Below are 24170 nucleotides of genomic sequence, written 5' to 3' on the forward strand. Positions count from 1 at the left end.
ATTCATAATTTTAAGTCTATGCAACATTTAAAATCTAATGCAATGGGAGATGCTCCTACAGGGCACATTATGTATGTGAAGTCCAAGCAGCACAACCCAATGAATTGTGAAATATGTTATTCCCTCTAAGTGTTAAGCATTTTTTTTCCCAGTTGGCTCCTACCAGGAAAGGTGAAGTAGAACAGCTGGAGGATAATGAAACCAGCATGTGCCTAGTTTGTTTTGAGTCTAGCAACAAAACTGTCTAACCTGTGGAAGAGACTTACAGTGCCACCTGGATTTGATTTTACATTATAGCTCGTTCCTTGAAACCTATTATCTCTGGGCACCATACCAAGAACGTTTTCACTTTCGAGCACCCTTTAGATTGCAAGCGTTATCTTTCCTCTGCTGCAACTTTTTGTGTGTTCTGTTTTTTTTTAAAAAAAACAAATCTAAGAACATTAAACTTTATGGATGATATTAACTTCAGAAGGGATTCAAAGAAACCCTCTTACATATCAGCTAAATGTTTGGGATGGTGGTAACTACACTGTAACAGATGTAGCTGTCTGGCAATATCTGAGGATCAATTATTTTATTTTTCAGGCATTCTGAACCACTTGAATAACATCAATGGCTCGGTTAGTTTAGAGAAAGAGTAAAGTGAATGAGAGTTATTTTCTAAACTCTATCTGATCCCCAGTCATGAAGTGAAGACACATCTTGACTTACAAAGCAGCACTTGAAATGCATCACAGTACCCCATGAGATATAACACTCCATCTTCATTTAAATATTTGTCAAACTATTACATATAATAGAAATGAGAATCTGGTCATGGTTAAGTAGCATTAGCAAAAAAGATGAAAATCCAGCAAATAAATTGTTTGTTACAGATTGTCCAGCCAAACCTAGCTGTAACCCCCACCTTCTTGTATTACTGCATGTTCACACATCCATATAATTGATAGACTCCTCCTCTTTATGTGTTTTGTGCCAGAGTTTATTTTGGTGTTGATTTCTTTGGCTGACTTTGAATTTTACCCATGGTCCTTGAATTTCCAGTTAAATAAAGAGAAACGGAAAAAAATAGGCTGTTCTAACTTATCCATATATGGTGTGGGATGCATGCATAAAAACAGATTTGACAGCAAAAATATTCCCATAATTACGCATTGTTGTAAAATACTCTGAAAATATAAAGAGTTATATAAGTGATTGGTCTTATTGACTGCAATATATTTCTGCATGCATATGGAAGGTGGGTAGATGTTTGCAAGGAAAAAGTAGTTAGCATGGTGAACATTATTACTGTGGGTATTATGGAAGAAAGATAATCCTGTCAATAGTAGGAGATACATAATAACGTCTATTTATATCTTTTGCAAAAATGCTCAGTGAACACGAGGGAAAATTCAGACCAGTTCAAAAAAATAAATATCAGCTTTACCATCCACTGCACTCAGAGGGTCCTTTGGTTTGTCCTGGGAAGAAGATTTCTGATTCAGAATCTCCAAACTTGGCACCAGCACTCCAGGTACAGATTTCGGCTGCAACAGTTTCTCCATTTCAAAATCTTCTGCTTTTCCTTTGGTAAAAGTTCCATCAAAATGACTGACTTGAGGAGGGTAGAACATGTCAGCATAAACGTAAGACCCTTTAGTCCTGCTAGGAGGGCTTTTATCGTTGCTTTGTGCTGACAAGTTCTGCGTGATGTATGTGTGTAGCGCGGCTATCAGAGTTTTTTGGTCAACCCCCATGTCTGACTCTGGCAGAAGTTTGTCCAGCGGCGGCTGGCTGAAGAGCCTTCCATGGAGATTTTCATTAGGCTCTTGATGGGATGTAGATGCGTGGGCCAAAGCAGGTGCACTTTCTTTGGGCTTTTGCCTCATGTAGTACCTAATGGGATCATTGTAGATGTAGCTCTAGAGAGAGTAAAAGGTAGAAAAAAGGACTAGGTCACTATGACATTATAATGATTACTGTTATGCAGGAATCACAGACACAATCCTTTGTTCACAATCATGAAAAAAAAAAAGAAGAATTAGCATTTGTGATATAGCTATAGATTTTAAACTTGAAGCTAGCAAGTTGGCTTTTTAAAGAAACACTATCACTTTGGTATAAATGCGGTAAAACACCTTATTAGATCATTAAAAGCAAGAGAAAGAGATTAGAGAAAGAATGATAAAATTCAAACTTGATTATAACTATGTACACACTATTTGCATTCCTTTGGACAAATAAGATCTAGTAAAGCCAATTTCCCTTTTTCTTTTTACTAGATAGCTGAGAATAACTGTCTTTTTTCAGGTTACTTACTTACTAACTAAAAACTAGCAACTCAAAACAAAAATGCCCTTTATAAAGAATGGTGAGAAGTGTAAAGAATAATTTTGTGCATATAAAACACTGTTCTATTTAAAATGAAATACTTGATTTTTTCACTAAATTAAATTTCTAATCAATATGTCCTTTGACAGTATAAAGAAATATGAAAATAGCCATTCAATAGGTTTTTGAATTATTGATTATTTTTTAAGTAAAACAACTTGGCAAAATAAATAAAAATGTGCAAAATGTTTCAGTCACCTTAAAACCATATTTTTGGTGAAAAAATGCTGAAAAAGTTTGGCCAGCACTAGATCTTTCTATTTTCAGTCTTAGATTTTTCATGCTGCATCAACTGGGAGTCTAATGTCTCAAGACAACATCTACTATTTTCATTGACCTTTTACATATATATATTTGGATGAAATTTAGGTTTGCGGATAAATTTTAGATGCCCCTTAAACTTTATCCAGTAAAAAAATAAACTCATTAATTAGTATCACATTTACTATAATTAAATCCTAGAAGCGTTTTTGTTACGATTGCCATCCGAAGGCAGGATTTTATCCTTTTAAGAAACCAGTTCTCTCCTCCTACAGAATTTCAAAATGCCTTTTCCTCCGCTCCCTCCTGAATACAAATTTAAGCTGAGAGATTTACAGTGTACAGAAATATTCCAATTAAATTCTTGTTACTTCAAAATTCTGTCAGGACAGGGTTTGCTGTAAGTGCATCACACACTGTACATATGTTGAAGAACGATCACCAGATCTCAGCTGTGGCCGCTTGTTTACAAGAGTGTCATACAAACTGCATTACTACATCGGAAACTTCTCGGAGGACATTTCAGCTCCCACTGATATGAAATACAGCAGACTGCTGGTGCGTCTGTGCACCGGTACCAGAATGGTTTAGGACAGAAAGCACAGCAAACTATGTCCTGTGTGAAGAGACTAAACACTCGAGAGCAATAAGAATTTGGGCAGGAAATCATTATTCATGTATTTCCTAATGGGCTTTGTAAAGACAAAATAAATAAGGCTGCTCCAAAGATGAATAAAAACATTTAGATTTTATCTGATCTTGTATTTATGAACAATAATTTTGCTTTCCCTCAAAAAAATTGTATTCCTTCTGATAACAGACAGTTTATTTTATTCCACACTTGCTTTGTGAGAGGGCTATTCCCCCTCAAAGAAATGACTGAAGAGGTTCAACCAGTGATTTCATATAATGACTTACAGATTTATAGCTTATGCGTATATGCAATTTTGTTACACAAAGAAGACACTTTGGCTTCTTTGGCCTGTGGTACACCAACATCAAGGATGTTACTTCTGCAGGTAATCTTTAACACAGAAGTGCATATTTTGTTGATGCCAAGGAATTGGGTTAGTGCAAGGTAGTGTCAAAGAAGACAGAGCTAGAGAGCAAGCACCTTTGAAAATGAAATATTTCAGTGTCCCCTGGGAACTGTATCAAACATTAGAAATGTAGCAGCTCCGGTTCAATGCACCAGCTGCAAAATATGCACTGTTTTGATGTACAGCAAGAGGGGAGCTAGTTGCCAAAATACAGGATAAACACAATTTCCATGCTTAACAGGAAGTCACAGATGTGAAAAACTGCAAGTCATATATTTTTATCCCCTTAAATTCAAACTGTCTTTCCTCGGGCCTATTTACAGGATTAGGTGTTGTGACCCTTTAATGATACACGCTGCTTGGAAAGAGCCGCAGAGGGTGACACAGAGCAGTCCTGGATATGCCAAGGAGTTGGCAATTCACATGCGTTGCTGTCTCCTCGCTACCCTGCACGCCTCTCGGACTTCACCGCTGCACCCAGCCTCTCCCCAGCTCCAGCCTTCAGCAGACCCTTCGCTTCGGCTCTCCAGCCCAGCAGAAGTCAGTCCCTTTTTTGTGCCGGAGCAGTGGCTCAAGCAGCTCACAGAGAGGTCTAATGAGCAGCAGAGATTTGGGGGGCTGGGGAGGTGCACAGCACCTGGGCAAAGGGAGAAGGACAAGGGGGAAAGGAGATAGTCCCCTTTCAGCCATGGAAAGACATTAAATGAGCTCAATCCATCTTCTGTAACTGCAACCTAATTTGGCTCTCTGCCCTACATCCAGCTGCTTATTTTTTGCCCCGAAAGCTTTACCAATTAAACCAAGACCTTTACAGTAAACCAAAACCAAGGAGAACAAAACTGCTAAGACGCTCTCAAACTGCTTGTGAAAGATTAGGATCAGGAGATGAGGGCTGGATTTTGATGAGCTATTTAACAAGTCCAAATATTCTTAAACATTACCAGATCTGTGATTTCCTGCTCTTGTCAACAACAAGCACATCTAGAAAAAAAGTCACAACAAACCCACCGCAAGTGACTGCACAAATTGCATATAAGTAAGAGGCAATTGCAGGCTCAGAGCTGCACCTCTGTCAAGACAGAGCAGTCTCTCAGCAGCTTGACAGGTCACACTTCTGGTAGTAAGGGATGAAATATTAAAAGTCCTAATTAAAGTACAGCACCAACAGCTCAGTTGTCTTAACAGTGCACTCAATTACTAGCCCATCTGATATAGCTTCGTCTGACTTAATTAAAGGACTCTGCAGCTGTATGACAACTCGCAACTCGGACAAGGGAAAAAAATACACCCCTGCCCTGAAAGAAAACACAATACCAAAAATGCATGCGCCAACAGAAATAAATCTAAGTAAAACTGCAGCATGGATACAACTCTAGACTATGGTGTTGTGCGAACTGGCATGAAAAAAAAAGTAACTTGTACAAAAAGAGGTGGAGGAGTAACATCTATTATACCTAGTTTAGAATCCCGCAACAATTTACATTTTAAGTTTAACGGCAGAACACTATCGTAATCTTATTTAAAGTGTTTTTTGTAATCTAATCTTCTGCACATGGACATTGCTAGTTTGACTTATTTCAAAGTTAAATGGAATAACCACATGGTCAGTGACAAGAAGAATCTGTAAATTCCCTGGTGGTTGCCTTTGGAGAAGCTGGTAACATCATAGAGTTAAGAAGCTGAGGAAAACAGAGAGCTGGAAATTTTTAAAATAAAAATTCATTTTTACATTAATTGAACCTGATTTATATAAAGCAATGCCAGTAGAAAAGTAAAATGAAACGTGCAGAACGGACAAAGAATACTCTAATTAGCATGTAACTGAGTAATATAGAACAGAGTTAGCATGCAAGTCCCTATTATTACCAGGAGCATTTTTTTAATTGATAAGATACTGGTCAATTATCTCATAATATCTCATTTTGATATCTCTAAAAATTACTGTGAATTGCTAAAATACTTTTGTTAAAAAAATCTAGTTCTTCCATCTGAACAAGGTTTTCTTCTCCTTCACCACCTCTCAAGTAGGTTATCTCAATAATTCACACATCATCAAAAAACCTACACACCAACCTTTCCAAAGATGGAATTATGAGGCCAATGTCTGGTATGGTTTAGGTACGTAAGTAACTGACATTTTGCATATGAAAGTTCACAGAAGGGCACATTAAATTACACCTTGCAGATGCACTGTGCAATTGTTTGTGGACTACATGTTTTCTTTTACAAAGAAGTATTGAAAGAAGGAGGAAGATGAGAAACATACAGTACAAGACACAGATAAACACTATTTAATTTATCCATAAAGGGATAGATTGCATTTTTTCAATAATTGGCCCAAGCACAGAAGGGCAACAGAATTCAAAGCCAAATTTATGACAAAATACTTCCTTTCTTGAAGATACATTTGCTAAATCTTAAAGGCATATAGAGCTAACAGAAATTCTTTTCAGGAATGCAGAAAGAAAAATCCCTCTCACACTCCAGTGCATTTATCCTTTTCTCTTTGGTGCATTTGCAGATATTAATTCATCTTTGCTACCCCTTAAGTTTGCTTGGATCAGGATTCCATCTACAATACTTAATCACAGGAGCCTGAGGCTTAATTTACTGTGCGACTTGAGATAGTGGCAATATGCACTCTACAATTAGAAAAGAAAAACACAACACTAGAACAACGCCCTCCTTGACCAATAATGGGAGAAAATAAAAGTTTCCAAAGGCTACCAAAAATTGAAAGACTGAATATTTTAATTCGCTGTGTGGAGTGAAATAAGTATAAATTTTATTACTAGAAGTTGTCTAGGTGCACTTGCATCATGTGTCTTTGCTACATCAGAAGTGCCATTTACTCATGTGAACCTCCACGTAAACAGGAACACTGCTAGATTGGCATGTGGGACATGAAGTCGTATGTGATGCCATACCGTCACCTTGAGCAAAATCCAGCCGTCTGTGGGACATGAGGGACATGGCGCTGTGCCCTGGGTTACAGTGCAAGACTTCCTAAGCCAGAGCTGAGTAAGCAGTACAGCTGTGCCCTTGCACCATCGCTGCTAAAGCAGTTAGTCCTTGGCTAACGTAACCTTAATTCTTTTAGATGGTGAGCTGTTATTTCCATACAGTGCTGCACTATGTCAGGAGGATATCTTAGCAGGCTTCGAGCTGGCTGAAGAGGAGAATCTCTGCTCTACAAGGCTCAGCTTGTATACATGACATTACATACTATGCACCAAATTCAATGCTAGGTTTATTTGAAAATAGTGGTAAAGTTGATGAAAAAATTCAACTTTCTGAGCACTAGCAGAAGAAAAGCCTTTTCTACCACCTGAAAATGACCTTTTTACATAGAGTACATTGTAACATGTTACTACGCAAGAAATCACCACAAAAAAGCAAGGGCTTAGAAGATCTTTTCAATATCCAGAAACCAGGAAGGAGGCCAAAACAGTGCCTGCTGCAGCTCCTCTGTGATGGTATAGCATCAGACCTGTGGTCTTCTGACAGATTCACAGATTTAAGGCAAAAGGGACCACTACAATCATCTCATCTGACCTCCTCTTATTACACAAATAATTTTGTTACTATCTCCTGTTTTCTTTCAGAGAAGTACAACAGCTTTGAAACCATTTAAGAGCTACATCAAAGAAGCACAGTAAAGATAGTTAATTAACACCCTGTAGTTTGCAGTGTCAGAAGCCTGATCAAGCAAAATGGCTCCTCAGAGTCGCCTTTGATGAGAATTAGGGATGACTTCACTGCTGAATTCTCATTGTGAAACTACAGCGTAATGGGACTGTCTGGGGTCTGCCTGCACATCACGCACTTATCTGCACTGCAGAATTTCAGGTGGCAGAGATTTGACTATGAACAGCATATTCTACCATTTTTACATAAACAGTCCTCCAAAACAAAAAAGAGAGCAGATAAGTACGTCGGTTTCTTTCATATACAAGTTACTATTTAAAAAATTAACCTTTAAGTCCCAAATGTTCCCAACCCTTCTTATCTCTGTTGTGATGCTCCTAGCTGTATCCCAAACATTTAACTTTCTCCAGCTGACTCACCTGTATTTATACTTTAATTATTAGCTACCATTTCTCGTACTGCTGAGAAAATTCCTAGTTTTTAGTCCTCATAACTAGGTCTTTCTCTCTGTTTCTGACAAATCTCCACCCTATTGGTTTAATCAGTTTCCAAAATACTACTACTGGTATAGAAGAACTGACAGATTATCTTTACCCAGAGTTTGTCCTCAGCCCATCTCAAACGGAAATGTTGGTTTTACTTGTTAGGTTAGGCGATTAAAGGCTCATCTGCACCCTCACACAGAGGCCTCTCCCAGGGCCGTTGCAGGAGCCATCGGCTCCGCTGTCCAGGAGTGAGGGCCACTGGATGGGTCAGTAGGAACCGCTCCCCGGAGCACCTTGCAGGCTAAGGGAGCTTACTGCCCATGGAGTATGGGACTCATTACGGCATGCTGGAAAGAGCACCCTGGGATTGCACAGGACTTACTACGGCCTGTTCAGAGCAGGAAGCAAAAGCAGGGAAAGAGAGATCCAGGTGGACTGGGAGGAACAAGCATGAGAAGTAGAGGGAAAGGGATAAAAGGAGCCAGTAGCATTTTGGCAGGCTGGTCAGTATACTCTTCTGTATACTGACCATGCCCCGAGCCTCATCACCACAGTCTGTCCTGCTGGCTCATTAAATGCCATTTCTACTTTCCTGGTTGGGGGGGACTCTCGATTCTCTGTGCTTGTGTGTGTGGAGGTCTGAATGCCAGCAACTGGAGTGTCACCATGGTCTTAGGGGCCTGTGTCTGGAGAAATCAGAGTGCATACATATCACCAGGTACATTGGTCAGGGTGTGAGCGCTAGCGAATATCAAGCCAGACTTGCCAGTGAGCAGGGTCGGAGGGTCAGAAGCCAGGTATTGAAGCCGCCCCAAGTCTGGCCTGGATACTGGAGGGACTAGAGCGTCTGCCAGCTGGCTACTGGAGGGGCCAGGTGGTCCAGGCCAAGTACTGGAGAGACCACGGGGCCTGGGGGTCAATGGAGGGACCCATTTGCATGTGTGTCTCTGTGCATGAGGCAGCCGGCAACGGGAGGATCCAAGGGCCAGCTGCGGGGTGGACTGAACATCTAAGGCCTGTTGGAGGGATCCTCAGTGTATATGTATATATATATGTATATGTTCATATTTCCCGCTCACAGACCTTCACCTTGATCAGCCAAAGAGGCAACAAGATGAGGCTGCTGGCACTGTTTGTGTTTGTGTGAGGCTGTGTTTTCTGTCTATGTTGCTCCGTGTGCCTGGCCATGTCCATATGTATGTATGTATTGTATACGTGTGTTTGTGTGCGCCTGCAGGGAATACATGCTCAGCGTCACTACTGCCTGGACCTGGGGCCATGGACCTGTGGGAACCTTACCTCTCTCAGGCTACTGGATTCAGCGTCTCCCCTGAAATTACTGCTAGAAACCAATAAAGCGACCACAAAGTTCCAGGGAATGGTGGAAGCGGTGCAGCATGATAATCAGTGCTGATAAATATACTAGGCTTTACCAGCTTCTCTCCTCTGAGAACAGTTTGCTCATATGTCAATAAGTCTGCTATGGGAATGAAAGATTTCAGTGAATCATGTTTAAACACATTTTCTGTAGGCATATGCTGGTATTGAGCTAACTCATTATCTAAAGATGATTTACATAGAAACATGATGATCTTCATCTGCCAAGATTTGAGCATATTAGCGCCAATCCAGCATATTTATAACTTTAACATTTGAGTTCAGAGACTACTTGTGCCCAAAGATCTGCATGTTTATAGAGATCTGCAGGATCAATGCCACCATGCTGTATAACATTGCTTCACAACCTCGTACGAAGCAACGAACCATTTGCTAGACAATTGCTTTGGGTTAGGGAGTTTCTTCTTTTTGCATTAAAAGAGGCATTGTTGTTGCAATGTAGCAGCTCTTCTAAAATGTACATACTCACAAACCTACGCACAGGACAGATAAAATAAGGTTTACATTTTTGTGAACTCTACCCTCTCATTTAATGAATATGTTCTAAACATAACTATGAAATTCACTTGAAAATGTCTACCAGCTCCACCAGATTCTATTTACTGAGCCCTCTCTACTGAAGTACAGGTAAATATTTTTAAGACAAATATCCAACTTGCAAGCGGAACGATGAAAGCAAAAACTCCAAATGGTATTTGCTAAAGACTTGACTTTTGAGGGAGGACTGAAAAATGCAAATCTTATTGTCCAGTCAACATTTAAGTTTTGAAAACTGACTATCAGTCTCTGCATTGTCTGGGAATTACCAGAAATTAATAAATTGGCCTCTTAAATAAGTCTCTAGACCTGATACACATCTTTTATAAAACCATTTATATAGCACTTGTATCTTCCAATCATTGTATAAACCATTAATCTTTACAAGACAGTTGTGTGATAAGGCAAATTACAGTTTCCATGTTAGACATGGAAATTCTGTCTCTACATCATATGTAAGAAAAAGCATGACTCCTCCCAGCAAAATCTACTGTCTACATCAGATTCATACAGGAAGGCATACAGGTTAGAATTTATCACACCTAAGTTTATACGTTTAAATAAGCACGAGATAGATCACAACTTGGAAATTTCTGTTTCTCTCCAGTGATCATAAATGAGTTTAGGCTGACTTGCTCTGATAAAAACCATCTGTATTTGATCAAATGAATCCTACTCCAATGCTTACATTTATTTATTTCTCTAAAGAAGAGGAGGAATTTAATGTTTCTATTTTACTGAAAAAAGCCTAGGAGGGAAGAATGATCCAAAGCATGAGATACTGGGGATTTCAGGCTTGACTTCAAGTCTAGGCTCAGACTGAGCATGATCTCAAAAAAGCTATCTGTGAAATGATGATATTACTTCTTCCCTACTTTGCAGTGGCACTGGGAAAATAAATACATCAAAGCATGTGAGACGTTCAGATATTACCCTAATGGTTGTTGTACAGATAAGCAGATAGTCAGGCATAGCTTCAGGGACATCCTCCTCTATCAATTACTCCTGATATTTTTACTAATATGTTTATGCACAGGGCAGATTACATATTTCTTATTTATAGATCATCCCACATACATGAAATATTAAATTTTACATTTACCCAAGCAGAATTTGAATGTATACACTGCAGAAAGGGTTTTGACTTTTCAGCTGTCACCTACCAAATCAATTTCTGATGATCCTAATTTAGTACTGTATTTTAATGAGTGTTATATAAATAAGGGTCCTCCTTTTTTGAATTAAACCTCCAGATTAAAATGAGCAATGACTGTGTACTTTCTTACTAGTTAATCAGAATAATTATGGCTTGCAGATAAGTTCCGACTACATTTTAGAGAATTTGTGCACTCAGATTTTTCTAACACAAATAATAATCCTTCTTAATAAGTATCATATATCTTAGTTCTTCCAGGAGATCAATTACAAAGCATCACACAATTGATTTTCAATCCAGCAAAGCTATGCATACTCTGCCCTCAATGTGAAAGGGGCAATGAAGTATGGCAGGTTCCCTGTTGTACTCAGGATCGAACCGCAGGCTCTGCCAAACGCCCCGTCTGCCCTTTTCAAAGTTCGAGAGTCTTGCGGACCCCAGCTATGAGATTTAAATTGTACCCTCTCCCCTTTCAACACTGCTGCGCAGCGGGTCTGTCTACTGGCCGTACCTCCCTGCCCACTAGCCAGTCACTTCATCCATTTCTTTTTCTCTCCACGATTCGGCAAAGACTTATAACTTTATTGGCAACTTCTTTGATGTAAAGAAAATTCTGTTTTTTCCAAACTCTTTCCTTTGGAGCTTTTCAGATTGCCTGGGACTCAGAGATTTCTACTATCAATATATTCATACATAAAGCCTACCAGCAAAATAAATGCAAGTAATTAAAATCAAATAAAGAGAAAAAAAAAAACAGGAAAATGGACTGAAACTCCTTGAAGACTCCGAGTTAATTGATTTTCTGTTTTCCTCCCCACGCTAGATACTAGGGCCTGAACAGCGCAGCAGCCTGAGGAGGAAGACTTTAGCTGCAGGTATGACCCATCTATGAAGACCGTGGAGGCCCAAGTCACAGTGACAGAGTAAGAGCAAGCTCCAAAATCCAGCTCGAAAAATCCTAAACCATAAACAGGAGACCCCTGGCACAATAAAAGCAGCCTTAGCGTAAATGTAGCAGGCAACTTGCATATTCCTATAGCCTGTCCAGGAGGCTTCCCGGAGGAGTCAGTGTAGTGTCCGTCCCCAGAGCAGAGCTCCGGGAGAGGACAAGGAGGAGGAAGAGGAACGAGGAGGAGGAAGGCGGCTGTGCACTACAGCTCCTGCATCTGAAATGAGCACATTGCAGTGCTGTGTTGCCAAAGCAGCGCACTTCTGCCAGCGTGAGGCATTAAAAAATTCACGTCCGGCTACCAGAAGCCATGAGAATATGTAAAAATGACAGCTGAAGGAATAAACAAACCAGCTGAACTATTTTTATTCACCTCCTGATTTTGAGCCTTTTAAGTACATCTGGATCACATTTCAAATCTTTCCTCTTTCTGTGATAACTAAAAATTATTCTCAGTCAAGTGAAAGCCACATAATTGAAACCTCATGTAATTATACCACTGCAGGCATTTGGACTTCTTAAAACTCACCAAATACTTGTTAGCAAAACCAAAGTTCTGTGAAAGCCACAAGAGTTAACAGCACAAGGTATAATCTGAGATGCAAGCAATACCTAGCATGTTAATTTAATAAACATCAGAAACAGGCAAAAGAGAGCATATAATATAATACAACATATAAATATGAATATGAATATAAATATAAATATAATATAAATAAACATATTATATAAAATATAAAATAATTAAATATATAAAAACGCATAGAATTGTAATATATAATTTCAGCTCTGTGCTGGCCCTTCCAACCCAACACAGCTGACCTACCTTAGTTTCAGCAGAAATGTAAACAGTGGAGGGGTTTTTTGAGTTTGTTTGGTTTTTTTTTTTCCTGGAAGAAAGAGGGAAAGTGGGGGAAGGGGAATCCTCACACAACCTGAAGCCTTTGCATTTCTTGCCTCACATTAAGATAAATCAAGCTTTCTCACAGTGCATGTATGTCTGGCTATATGTTATTTTTCACACTAAGTTCAGGTCTGGTGGAAAGGTAGCCCAAAGACTGATAGCGTAGCATTTTGGGAACGGTAAAACCTTCATCAAGCCAGAGTGGGAAAAAAATATTAGCTAATGCTTAAGTAACAAATGCCACCAAGTGCTCATTTCCTGAACAACTCTTTTCAGCTGAACCAAAGTGAAATGTTCTTTACAGTGGTAATCTCCAGGAAACAGACTCACCAAATCTTCTGCTTTACTGCTATTTATCCACTGAAAGTCATTATCAAATGGCTAGATTATAGCCTGCAGTAGATACTGTCTAAATACTGAGAAAAAATTCTAAGTTAGTGATGAAAGTCAAGCACTTCAAAAAGCACTTTAAGAAGCTCCTGCAATAAATGGTGAACATTACAGAAATTCTGTTGCATCATATGATTTAAGTTCGATAGTGTGATTTCTGTTGCTGTTGCATCAAGCCTCAAGTTGACAGTAGTTTGAACAGGTGAACTAGGAAAAGTTACTTGTTTTAAAAAACTTCTGCTGTATTTTAAATACATATAAATACATTATACAATATGAGAGATGTATATCTCATTTTACAGTTATGTACATAACTGTTTGGTACTCTATACTTGATGGTGCTGAAGCTTGATAGTTTTATTCTGGTAATGCACTTGTGGAAGATGGTGGGAAAACTAAAGACCAAAAGCTGGTAAAACAGTTTGATTAAAAATACGTAACATACTGAACAAGACTTCTGGGAGTAAAACAAGTTTAAATTTTAAACATACTTTATCCTTCTTCTTTCTTTATTTCACTCTTGTCCAGAGTTCTCTGATGACAGTTTTGGAACAAATCAGGAGCCGCTCAGGCAGTCTGCTTAAAAGCACTAAATTTCTGCAAGCTTCAGCTACACATCACAGAAGCTGAGGTATCAAAGTAACCAGGAGCAGTGTTGCATCTCCTGCTCCATGGCAGCAAGCACGAAGTGACAAAGGTAAATATATACTTGAAAGAAAATGATTTTGTAAGAAAGGCAAAGGCCAAAAAGTTGCAATTCTAAGTGTAACTAGGGTAGAGTACCTGTGTCTTACCCATATTATTAATCAAGAAAGTGCAAGGAAGTTAAAAACATAAGAAATTGCTACAATTATTTAATGTAGGTTCAAAACCTATCTACATAGTAGAACAATAATGAGATATCAAGATTTTGTTGAGCCATGCAATAGAAGTGGATAAAATCACAGCTTTCAATTTCAAGTGGCGCAGCCATATTAAATGCAGCTCCTGCGGTTACTTTCCTTACTACCCTTTTCAAACAATTAAATTTTACATTTTTTCCGTCTCACAAATTCACAGACATCCTTGTTTCTATTTTGTTTAAAGGTTATACCATTAACAACACATTGAATCAAGCTACAAATACAGCATCCCACTTGCTTCTTTTTAAGAACAGCAGTTGCGTTTGATTTGAAGAGGACAGGGGAAAGCCTCCAGGATCAGTTAAAATTCTTGATCAGTTACTAATTTTTAAGATATTTTTCCTATCTTTTGTTTGATTTTAAATTACAGGTAACACATCTGGCTCCTTGCCTATTTTTTAAAATGCTCTTTAGTAAAAATAAGTCTACAGCTTGTTTCTATACGTGCTTCATTTCCAGATTTTCCCCTATTTATCCCACTCCCCCAGGCTTCTAAGTAGCTGTCTCCATGGAAACGCTCAATAACATTGGTGGGTGGTGGTATCACAGCAGGCTTCCCCACAGAAGGTCTCAACCATATGGATTATTTATGAACTTGCATGACAGCACCAGACCCACTGAAATACTTCTTGGACAAGTTTTCACGTCCCTGAAAGCCAGTGCTTCGGAGAACAGCACTGTTACTGAAGTCCACGCTCAGGACTAAGGAGCTGAGGAAAAGCACCGCGAAGGTGGTCACTCATTAGCTCCCAAAGCTGCTGCCTTGCTGCTGCCTGGATGTTTCTCTTACGCAAGCTGAGCACCCGTTGTCATATTCCATATGTTGTAACTTACTATGTCAATCAGTGAAATTGCAAATTTCCAACTTCTGACTGGAATAATAATATTTCAGATATAGCGTGACTGAATAAAGAGTTGATACAACTTACACTGATTTGAGGAGCTCTTGTTGCAGATACACTACAATGGTTCTGTGCCTCTGAGTTAATTATTGGAAAAGGTAGCAGTTTGGCTTTGATACTGTATTTTCTTCACCTGAATTTTTCTTCAGTATATTTCTTAGCTAAGGCTGTTGTATTTACACTGTATTCATGAAAATAGCACATACCAATGTTTTAAAAGGTGCCCTATAATAGCAGCCTATTTCTTTAAAATAATAGATTATTCTGGGCAAAAGACATTTTTGAGCAAAAGATATAGGCTGGAGGACCTGTCATATAAAGCCACTTCTGCTGATCATGTTAAATTTATCAAGCTGCCTCAGAACCAGTTTTTCTTTAAGAAAGAAAATAATAGTTTTGCTTTCAGATAGGTACTTCTTTTAATCAGAGGAAAATACATAAGATTGAATCGGTGTGATTTATCTTGCCTAACTATATGTATATCTATAATGTATATACCAGAATCTTAATTTGTCACCATAGACTTCCTTTATGATCAACAAGAAGGAGGAACTTTTGAAGCAGAGTTCAGCAGACCTATTGTCAAAATCTGCTCAAAGATTAGGTCAGTTGTTCCCTAAATACCATAAATAGTATAGATGAGATCTCTACTGACTATAAAGGTAGTCTAAGGTGGTTAGCTCAGGTTAGATGCCTGCACTGCAGACCTTAGATACCTAATCAGATGCCTTCCACCATACATGTCCGCCAAGAATTTACAGAGTCGCTCAGCCAGCTTTCTGGAGAGGAGCAGTTCAGATTCTGTAACAAGGGTGTCACCTCAGCCAGTAAAGATGTTGCCACCTTTATCCCTCTCCTCCCCCTTCCTCACATATAATCCGTCCCTAATTAAGCGAAAATGATCCAGTTTAGAAGAATGCTATTGTTTAGAGTGCCGAAGCTGATCCTAACCACTTGGAGAGAACTGGGCTAAATAATGTGCCGTTATGATAACCTGAGGAGGCAGTGAGAAACAATGTTTGGTGTTAGGACAGAAGGGAATATTACAAAATTAGGAAAGCTCACAGAAGAAGGAAGTCAAAAAACACAAAACATAGGAACCACTTTAAAGATACAACCTTGACAGAACCTTTGTCATTCTTCTTCCTTGGATACAGGTTTGTAGCTGCAGACTGGGAGAGAATACCTAGATATGTCAGATATTGCTGAAGAGACTTGGCCAAGTTCGTATCCTTTTCCAGATTATAATTTCCTTCATTATCTGCATTCTGTTCTGAAGTCCTACACAGCAAAACCAAAGAAAAAAAATATTACAGCCTGTGTGACAATGAGCCCAGCAAAAAAGGCAACATTTTATCTCTTAAGACACTGAAACTATTTCTATACATGAGTTTTTAACAAAAAGTCACTAAAAAGTTTAACAAGAACAGTATAGATAATTCTCCTTCAGCAAAAACAACCCCCAAAAAAGAATTCACTATTAACAATTTATTGTGGAATCAAAGTAAATGTTCCACAGTAAATCAGACAAAAAATCCATATCAAGGCAAAACGATGTCCCGAGGGAAAAAGAACATTTGTAAACAAAGAATATGCATCAGTAAAGTGCACCCCAAATAAATATAGGAGTGGTTTTAAGACTTCAAACATTTCCTGCAGTATGATGAGAATCAACATCATTTTGGCCCCACACCAGCTTACAGAGTACAGTGAGACTCCTGGACATACAGAAGTAACTGAGCAAGGTAGCTCCAGCAAAAGGCTTAAGAGGGGATAATGAGACAGAAAAAGTATCTCTTCTGACCCCAAGGGCCTGAGATTCACAGAACAGCAATAACTGTTTTAAATAAAACTTGATGATGTTTGCAAAAAAAAGATAAAAATGTGATTAAGCAGCAGCAGTGGAGAGCTGTGTTTATGGGATTCAGAGTGTTGCGTACAACAACTCTGAATTATTATCACCTCTCCTCATCTATCTCAACAATATGTCAATGCTAACGATAATTTAAATGTCAACACCAGTAACTATTTCATGCCTCACATAAGAAAGCAGAAGAAGGGTCACCAATCTGCTTCCTTTCCTATGACACATTGCTTGGAGGGAAATCACATTTTGGTGTCACCATTTCCCACCCACATCCACACACCCTGCTTCTCCAGTGATGAAGAGCTCCAGGGAAAGGAGTTCACAGTCCACAGAGAGGGGGCAACATTTTACTTTAAACACCTGCAGGCAACCGTAAGCAACGTTTGATTCCACCAGTTCATGTGGTGGTGCTTATTTGGGAGCATAGCTTGAAAAAGTACCGTTATCTCATTTTCCAGATCTTGGGTTTAATTGCTTGGCCTTATGCAATGCATAAAGTAACAACCTTTTGTCCATGTTCACGACTGTATTCATTAATTAACTATAGTAATTAATTAATTGTATTGCAGGTCCTACCTAATATTGAGGCCATGAGAGAGACAGGGCGCAGGAGCTGCAACCCACAAGGAAGGATGGCTGCGAAAGCCTTTGCCTGTGAACTCCCACACTCCAGAAGTTTTTCAACCGCACCCTCAATATGCTTTTCACTCCCCAGCATATACCTAAATTTGCTGCAAAGAGGACAGGCTCAGACTGTCCTGTCCCTGTGCTGAGCATTTCCAAAGCCATTGCGTCCAATCTCAAGGTATAAAACAAAACTAGCTACCCATTAGGCACGCAGATTGGAGGAAAATTTTTTGAAGGAAGTTTTTGCTGCACAGGGCACTACAGAGGTCTTGCTATAATTCACCCCAAGTCTTGCTTGCTTCTTACGCTATTTGTATTTTTCTCTAATTCTAGAGGTCTGAATTCTGCCTGGCGATGGAGGGCAGAGGTGCAGGTAAAATCACCCAACTCCTTTGCAACTTAAAGGCAGACTAAAACTGTGCGGCAGTGCTAGCATGAGCTGAGCAGCAGACTTTCTGCTTCAATAGAGATGAACTAATCCACAGAGGCTATCATAGAGAAGGTATCCCAGTTTCAAATACTCATCTCTCATTCTTTGGTTAATTCCAAAATCTATCTTCTCCTTTCTTTGCTAACTTTGAAAAGAGAGAGCAAATGGAAATATGAGACTAAATTCTACCATCAGGATTTCCGCTGGAGGTAATGGGAATTGAATGCACAGATAAAAGACAGTCTTTACGTTAGCTTTCCAAGCCATTATTTACAGTATATAATCACTCACTCTGGTGGTAGAAGCAGAAACTGAGGCCCAAGATTCCTCACTTTTCTTGTGGAGATAGCAATTGCTGTCAAATTGTGTTGAAATTCCATATTGTTTGCAATTTTATATGCTATAAACTTGTAAATAATAATCAAAAAGTAAAAGACAATCAAAGCATTACATTTCAACTGATCCCAACTTTAATACAATTCTACAAGTGCATTTGAAAGGCTTTTAAAAAATCTTTGCAGTTCACTGATGTATCACTATTGTTAATGTTGTTACTGCAGAAAGTAAAATGCATTAAATGAGCTGTTCTTACAACCAAATTAAAATTTTCCCTTAAATGTGACAAAGTGATACTGGAAAATGGATTAAAGAGGAATACGCAAAAGCACCTGGTGAGTAGGAGAAATGACTGTCAGTTGACTTCTTGTTGTGCACTTATTTGGAAGTATGTTCTGTTTTAATTTGTTTTGAAAAAGAACTTTGCATACAAAGAACTACAATGTATAAAGAATAATATACACAATTATTCATGCACAGAAATAATTACATAATTCCTACAAAAAACAGCATGCTATAATCTTTTGCAGGTAATATCTGAACCACTGCACCGCAGATATTATGCTTTTGTAGAATGCTCTGAATTGATAGATACCATACTTTTTAGGATAAAGAGTTTCTCCCTGTTAAATGCCATAGACTCTTATTACTGACTTAATGATGGCTTTATTATGGAAATAATGCTATATCCAATTTTATACATTGAAGTTTGTTGGAAATGTTTGTGGTTTTGCCTAATTGCACCAATGAACACAATTGACATTTATTGCCTGTGTGCGGAATGGAGTTTTTTCCTTTTTCTTGGATCCTCTTTCAAGGGTGGAGTTTTTTTTTTTGAAATTTAATAAGGGCCCGGGAAATACCATGTATACTCTTGTTAGCCACCAAAGAAAGAACTTTCATCTTGAAATCAAGCTCCTCGTTTCAGGGGAGAGGTTAAGATGAAATCCATGTCTTCTGTTCTATCCGATTTCATATGCACTAATTTAGCCTAAGTCAATTTACCTTTCAAGTGTCTGAGTCTATTTTCCTGCTCTCACTAACTCCGTGGGGATTAATGACTCATTAAGATGACTTCATATTGCCTTATTACACATTATCCTTAATAAAAGGTCTTCCTGCCACAATGTTTCTTTGATAATCAGATACCTATGTTATGTTGCTATTTTAATTATTTAATTATTATCTGACAATATTTTAGCAAAAGCACTGAGCAGACTGAGCATATAGCAAAATTTATCAGAAACTGCGAGGAAAAAAAAAAGCCACCGTTCCCTGACCTATAGAATATATTGTAAATGGAAAACCAGAAAAATCTATTAATGTTTTAAACTGTTGGCACATAAGATAATGCTTTCAGAAGCACAGCTTGATGACTTCAGAAAATCTATCTACAATAGGAACTGCTATAAGTGAAACACATTTGAAATTCCGATGTTCATAAAGTGTCAATACACAGAATGGATTATTTTTTTAAAAATACAGTTCTAATTAAAAATGCAAAGCACTTCAAACCTGATTACAACAGGAACTCCTATAAGTGATCTTATGTACTCAGTGCAAAACTAAACTAATTATATACATTTTTATACATTTCATTTTTATATAACTCCATTTAAGAATCTAGAGTACTGGAGAATATGGTATTGATCTCTTGGAAATCTGGCCTATATTATCATATTCCCATGAATAAAAGTTCATAGGGTACGGTCATTTCTGAAAAATAATCCCCATATGATTTACAAAATCATTTCTGATGCCGGAGAGTAATCCATACAGTAATGGCATTTAGCGTATGTAAGCAGTGAGAACAGGTTTATGGATTCCAACATGTGTTTTTATCATCTTTATGATAAATTATATATCAGTACCTTAACTAAAGTTAAGCTTCAACCTTACTGCTCTCCTGAAAGGTATGTGCTGTAATTTTAAGGAGTGGTTTTGTTTCCTTTACACTGAATGAATCAGTAAGTATGAAAAATACAGGGTCAAATTCTATGAATTAAATCAGAGCAAACTGGAGCATACACAACTGAAGCCACTGGGCATTTTCAATTACACAGTATTTTTATTTCCATAAAAGAGCAATCTAGCAGAGAAATGGTTTCTCCTTCTTTGCAGGATATGATTTCCATGAGCAAGAAATTCTATCAAGATCTAACTAAGGTCAAACATCCAATATCTTGCCCATCAGGGCTAGGAGCTCCAGCTTTGTTCCACTAGGAGGAAAATTTTCTAACAGGTAGTGCTTTCCTTCAAGCTCAGTAATTTGAGATTTCATTTCTTAAGATCATTTAGAAGAAAACCAAATTTGCCATTTTTAACATTCCTAGTAAATTATACATTTTTTAAATTTACTTCTGAGGTTTGTATGATTAGGCTGAACTTAAAGCCTGTAAGGGCAAACTAGAACAGGTAAAACAGTATATTTATTATATATGTATCTGTATATGAAGAAGACAGAAGTCCTACATCCATATTTCTCTACATAATTACAGAGCCTTTGTCTCTTGCTATCCCTTGATATCTTTCAAGCCACTAGAGAAATGACTTCTATAATGCAAAGATTAGGTAGACATGTCCCAACATTGTTTCCTGCCCTAACATCTTATATAAATATCTCTTTCTTGGAGAAATTTTGCTACCAAAGCAGAGAATCTATGGACTTCAACCCCGTTACAACAGCGTATTGGAAAAATATGAATTTGATGATATTAGTTGGTCTGAAACTCTTTCAGTACCTCTTTTTGTTTCTTCTCATTGGTTCATTCCAGAAGAAAACGTCTCCTGTGGATGAGCTATTGTACACGTCTGTGTTTCTAAGCCAGGCACAAGTACAGCTGGCTGAACTGAAACTAGATACTGCATCAACTGGACAAAAAGTTTTAATTTCTGACCCCTAAGCTAACTGTAGAAGGAACATTTTTTTAATTTGTTCAGGGTTCTCATTCATTCATTTCAGTACTGAAAAGAGCATTTTCAGTACTTTTGTACAACTGGTTTCCATTTATCGTCCGGTTAGTGATGTTAGTGACGTGTTTAACATTTCAGAATCAGTGCTATGGTGCCATTCTGCTTCTTATCACTTGCAAAAAAAAATCCCCCAAAACCTACTGGGCACAAAAGTCGTTGCAAACTTACCTTACTGTGTCAGACCTTTCAGAGGGAAATATATCAGGGCGTCTGTTGTGGATTTTATGAATGGTTGAGAGCTCCTGACCAATAACATGCTGCGTATAGTCATCCTGCCAGGTAAAACCTAATAAATAATGAAAACAACAACAAAAACAACAAAAAAAGAAAAAGTAAAAACACTATTTAGTAACTTGAAAAGTTTGGCAAAAGTGTGTCCTATATAAACAATATAAAAAAAGGAAAAAGGAGCTTTGCCGAATATGAATCCAAGAGTGATTTACAGATTCTTCACTCCTGTAAGAGACGTTATTAAACATTGTTGGAAGGAAGATAGTAGATGATGTGGTGGGGTCTTGAAAGAGTTTATTCCTAATAGAATTTTAGCTAGGTATAAACTAGCTTTAATATATAATAAAGAGTTATTTTTGGATAGCTATGGGGAAGAGTTATCTCACTAGCAAGTTACTGAAGGACAAAGAGTTTTAAAATTGGATGCTGGTATCCATTGAAAAGTAGCTTCCCGCAGGTGATTAGTTCAGTTCTCCCTGGTTCACAGTGCACCACCCTTTCCCTGTTCCCTCCATCAACCTATGCAGTTAGAACACTAAGTAGCGAGTATTACACTGGAAAGAAGTATTTTGGATTTTAATGTAGCACTTCGGAAGGCCAATTTATGTTATCTTCACAGTCAAATGTTGTGACAAAGAACTTTACAAAAAGGGGAAGTGTAACTCCGAAGGCAAATTCCATGTGACTACTCATTAATTACATGTGCTGCCGATCTCATGGTAATTATACCTGGTGACGATATAACTTCAACCATAATTGTTATCCGATTGCTAGAATTTAAATTTTATGGTAACACTTTACTTGATAGAACTTACCCTTGCAATTATCTGTAATTATCTAATAACTAAATATCACGTAATTGCAGAGAATTTCTGCCTTTATGCCAGGTGCAGTAAAACACCACAAAATCCTCAAACGAATATTGATAAAAGTTCCAGATACGGCGATTCTGCTAATATCTTCCTGTAAGAAACCTCCTAAAGAAAAATCCTCCCTAGTCCTAGGGGGAAGGGGATATATCTGGTAGAGAGAATCAGCCTCGGAAGGGGGGATTCTGGTTCAGCTCTGTTCATACACGCATTAGGAACATCACCATGATTTGCAGTCAGCACCAGGTTTGCTGGGACAGGGACTCTCTTGGACTGCATGCTTAAGCACGGTCAGTCTAAGGAGAACCCGCAACGTGGCCATCTCACTTTGTGGATGAGTGCTTTATCCAACGGGCTATTAAAGAAGGGTTTCTGGTGCTTGGATTTTTCCTGGGTATTAAGGTGGAGTTCATTATCTGTTTACCTAAGCCTGGGTTTAAAAGAGAAGTTTAAATAGATGTGTCCATCCTGTCAAAACAAACAGCTCTGAGCATGCAGAAGTAAAAATAATTTTTGTGTTTATGAAATTTTCAGCCCAAGTGGGAAACAATGAAGTTAGGTAAAATTAGACAGGCCCAGGAAGTATTCAAACTTACTGCTGTCTGGTATTTAGATGAGTTATAGGAAAAAAAGTCCCAACTTATGCAAGTTTAACTGGACTGCATCCCACACTTCATTTTTTTCATTTATGAAAATATCATTGAACAATCTAGAACCAACCTTTGTATAGTTGAAGGTTTATCAAAAACAAAACAAAACAAAACAAAACTCTGGCACGTAAGAAATCCACTTTACTTTTGCTCTTTTCCTTTTCTTAAATAAAAATGTTACACAAGTTTATTGAGGAAACACTCCACCAAAAATCATGCTAGATGTCAATGGCTACAGTAAATGGTTCCAAACCTGGGAGGGGGGAATAATCTCCAAGGTATTTTCAGATCTGATTCATCCTTTTCAAATGCAAATCTCACCTTTTCAAATGTGCCATGTAAGTAGATAGAGTCAAATCATTTTGCAAATCTCAGTCTAAGGCTGCTCAGAATATGTTCTTATATGAATTCACAAAAATGAGTCACCAGGAACATACGATTATTTTAGTATAGTGTTATTAAAATTATTTTTGCATGGAAGTTTATATATAACGTGTACATATATACACTCACATACACTTACATTTTTTCAAGCTTACTTCTCTGTTGCCTAGCACTACACATTTTTACTTTTTTTATATTTATACAAAAGAAAAAAATTAAGATAACATTCCAGTTTAGAAGGATGTGCAACCAGAAAGTTCAGCTAAAATATATATAGATATAAATCATTAGCATAGCTGTAGAATTACTTATTTATCAGCTATGTTTCCAAAATCACTACAGTTTCACTCTGTAACTCTAAGCCAATACTCGCTCTATTAAAAGCTAAAGATTAAAGAGTAAATAAAATTTGAAGAAAAACACAGGGAATCATTCTCAAGAGTTTTGGTCAAATGAAAGCATGAAAGAATTCATTTGCAGTACTTGCATAAAGACAGGAAATTCATCTCTCTCAGGCTTGAGCCATATATATGGCCACAGACCAAGGTGTGAATAGCTAACTGTGCCTATCTTTAAGCCTCCACGAACAGTACTTTTCAAAGCAGTCTCCAGACATAGCAAACCACTGCAATCCCAGTTCTCACTGGTCATAACTATGTGTCCTTTGGTGCCTTGGGTATATTTTTTTCTTTCCACAGCAGTATTTTAACATTTTCTCATAATACATTTCAAATCATTATGGGCACACAGTCCCTAATACTGTAAAAGAACACAACTGTGGCACTGAAAGAAGTAAAGTGAAGAAAGAAAAAGAGAACGTTTGTTATAGAGCTTAAGAAATGGGAGTTAGGGGAA

At 38.0% G+C, this 24170-nt stretch overlaps 1 protein-coding gene across 3 annotated transcripts in view; it reads right to left on the reverse strand.

The window, feature by feature from the left end:
* The window catches only part of PTPRN2 (protein tyrosine phosphatase receptor type N2), a 664108-nt gene that overhangs the window by 411328 nt on the left and 228610 nt on the right, over positions 1–24170 (reverse strand). For all 3 annotated transcript variants that reach the window (XM_068934287.1, XM_068934286.1, XM_068934288.1), the window contains 3 exons: positions 21350–21467; positions 16067–16229; positions 1433–1907 (listed from right to left, as the gene is read on the reverse strand). In XM_068934287.1, coding sequence (XP_068790388.1) covers positions 1433–1907; positions 16067–16229; positions 21350–21467 — 756 coding nt within the window. The remainder of the gene's footprint in view (positions 1–1432; positions 1908–16066; positions 16230–21349; positions 21468–24170) is intronic.

This window comes from Struthio camelus, chromosome 2, assembly GCF_040807025.1.
Source record: "Struthio camelus isolate bStrCam1 chromosome 2, bStrCam1.hap1, whole genome shotgun sequence".
In the NCBI taxonomy this organism is placed as follows: Eukaryota; Metazoa; Chordata; class Aves; order Struthioniformes; family Struthionidae; genus Struthio; species Struthio camelus.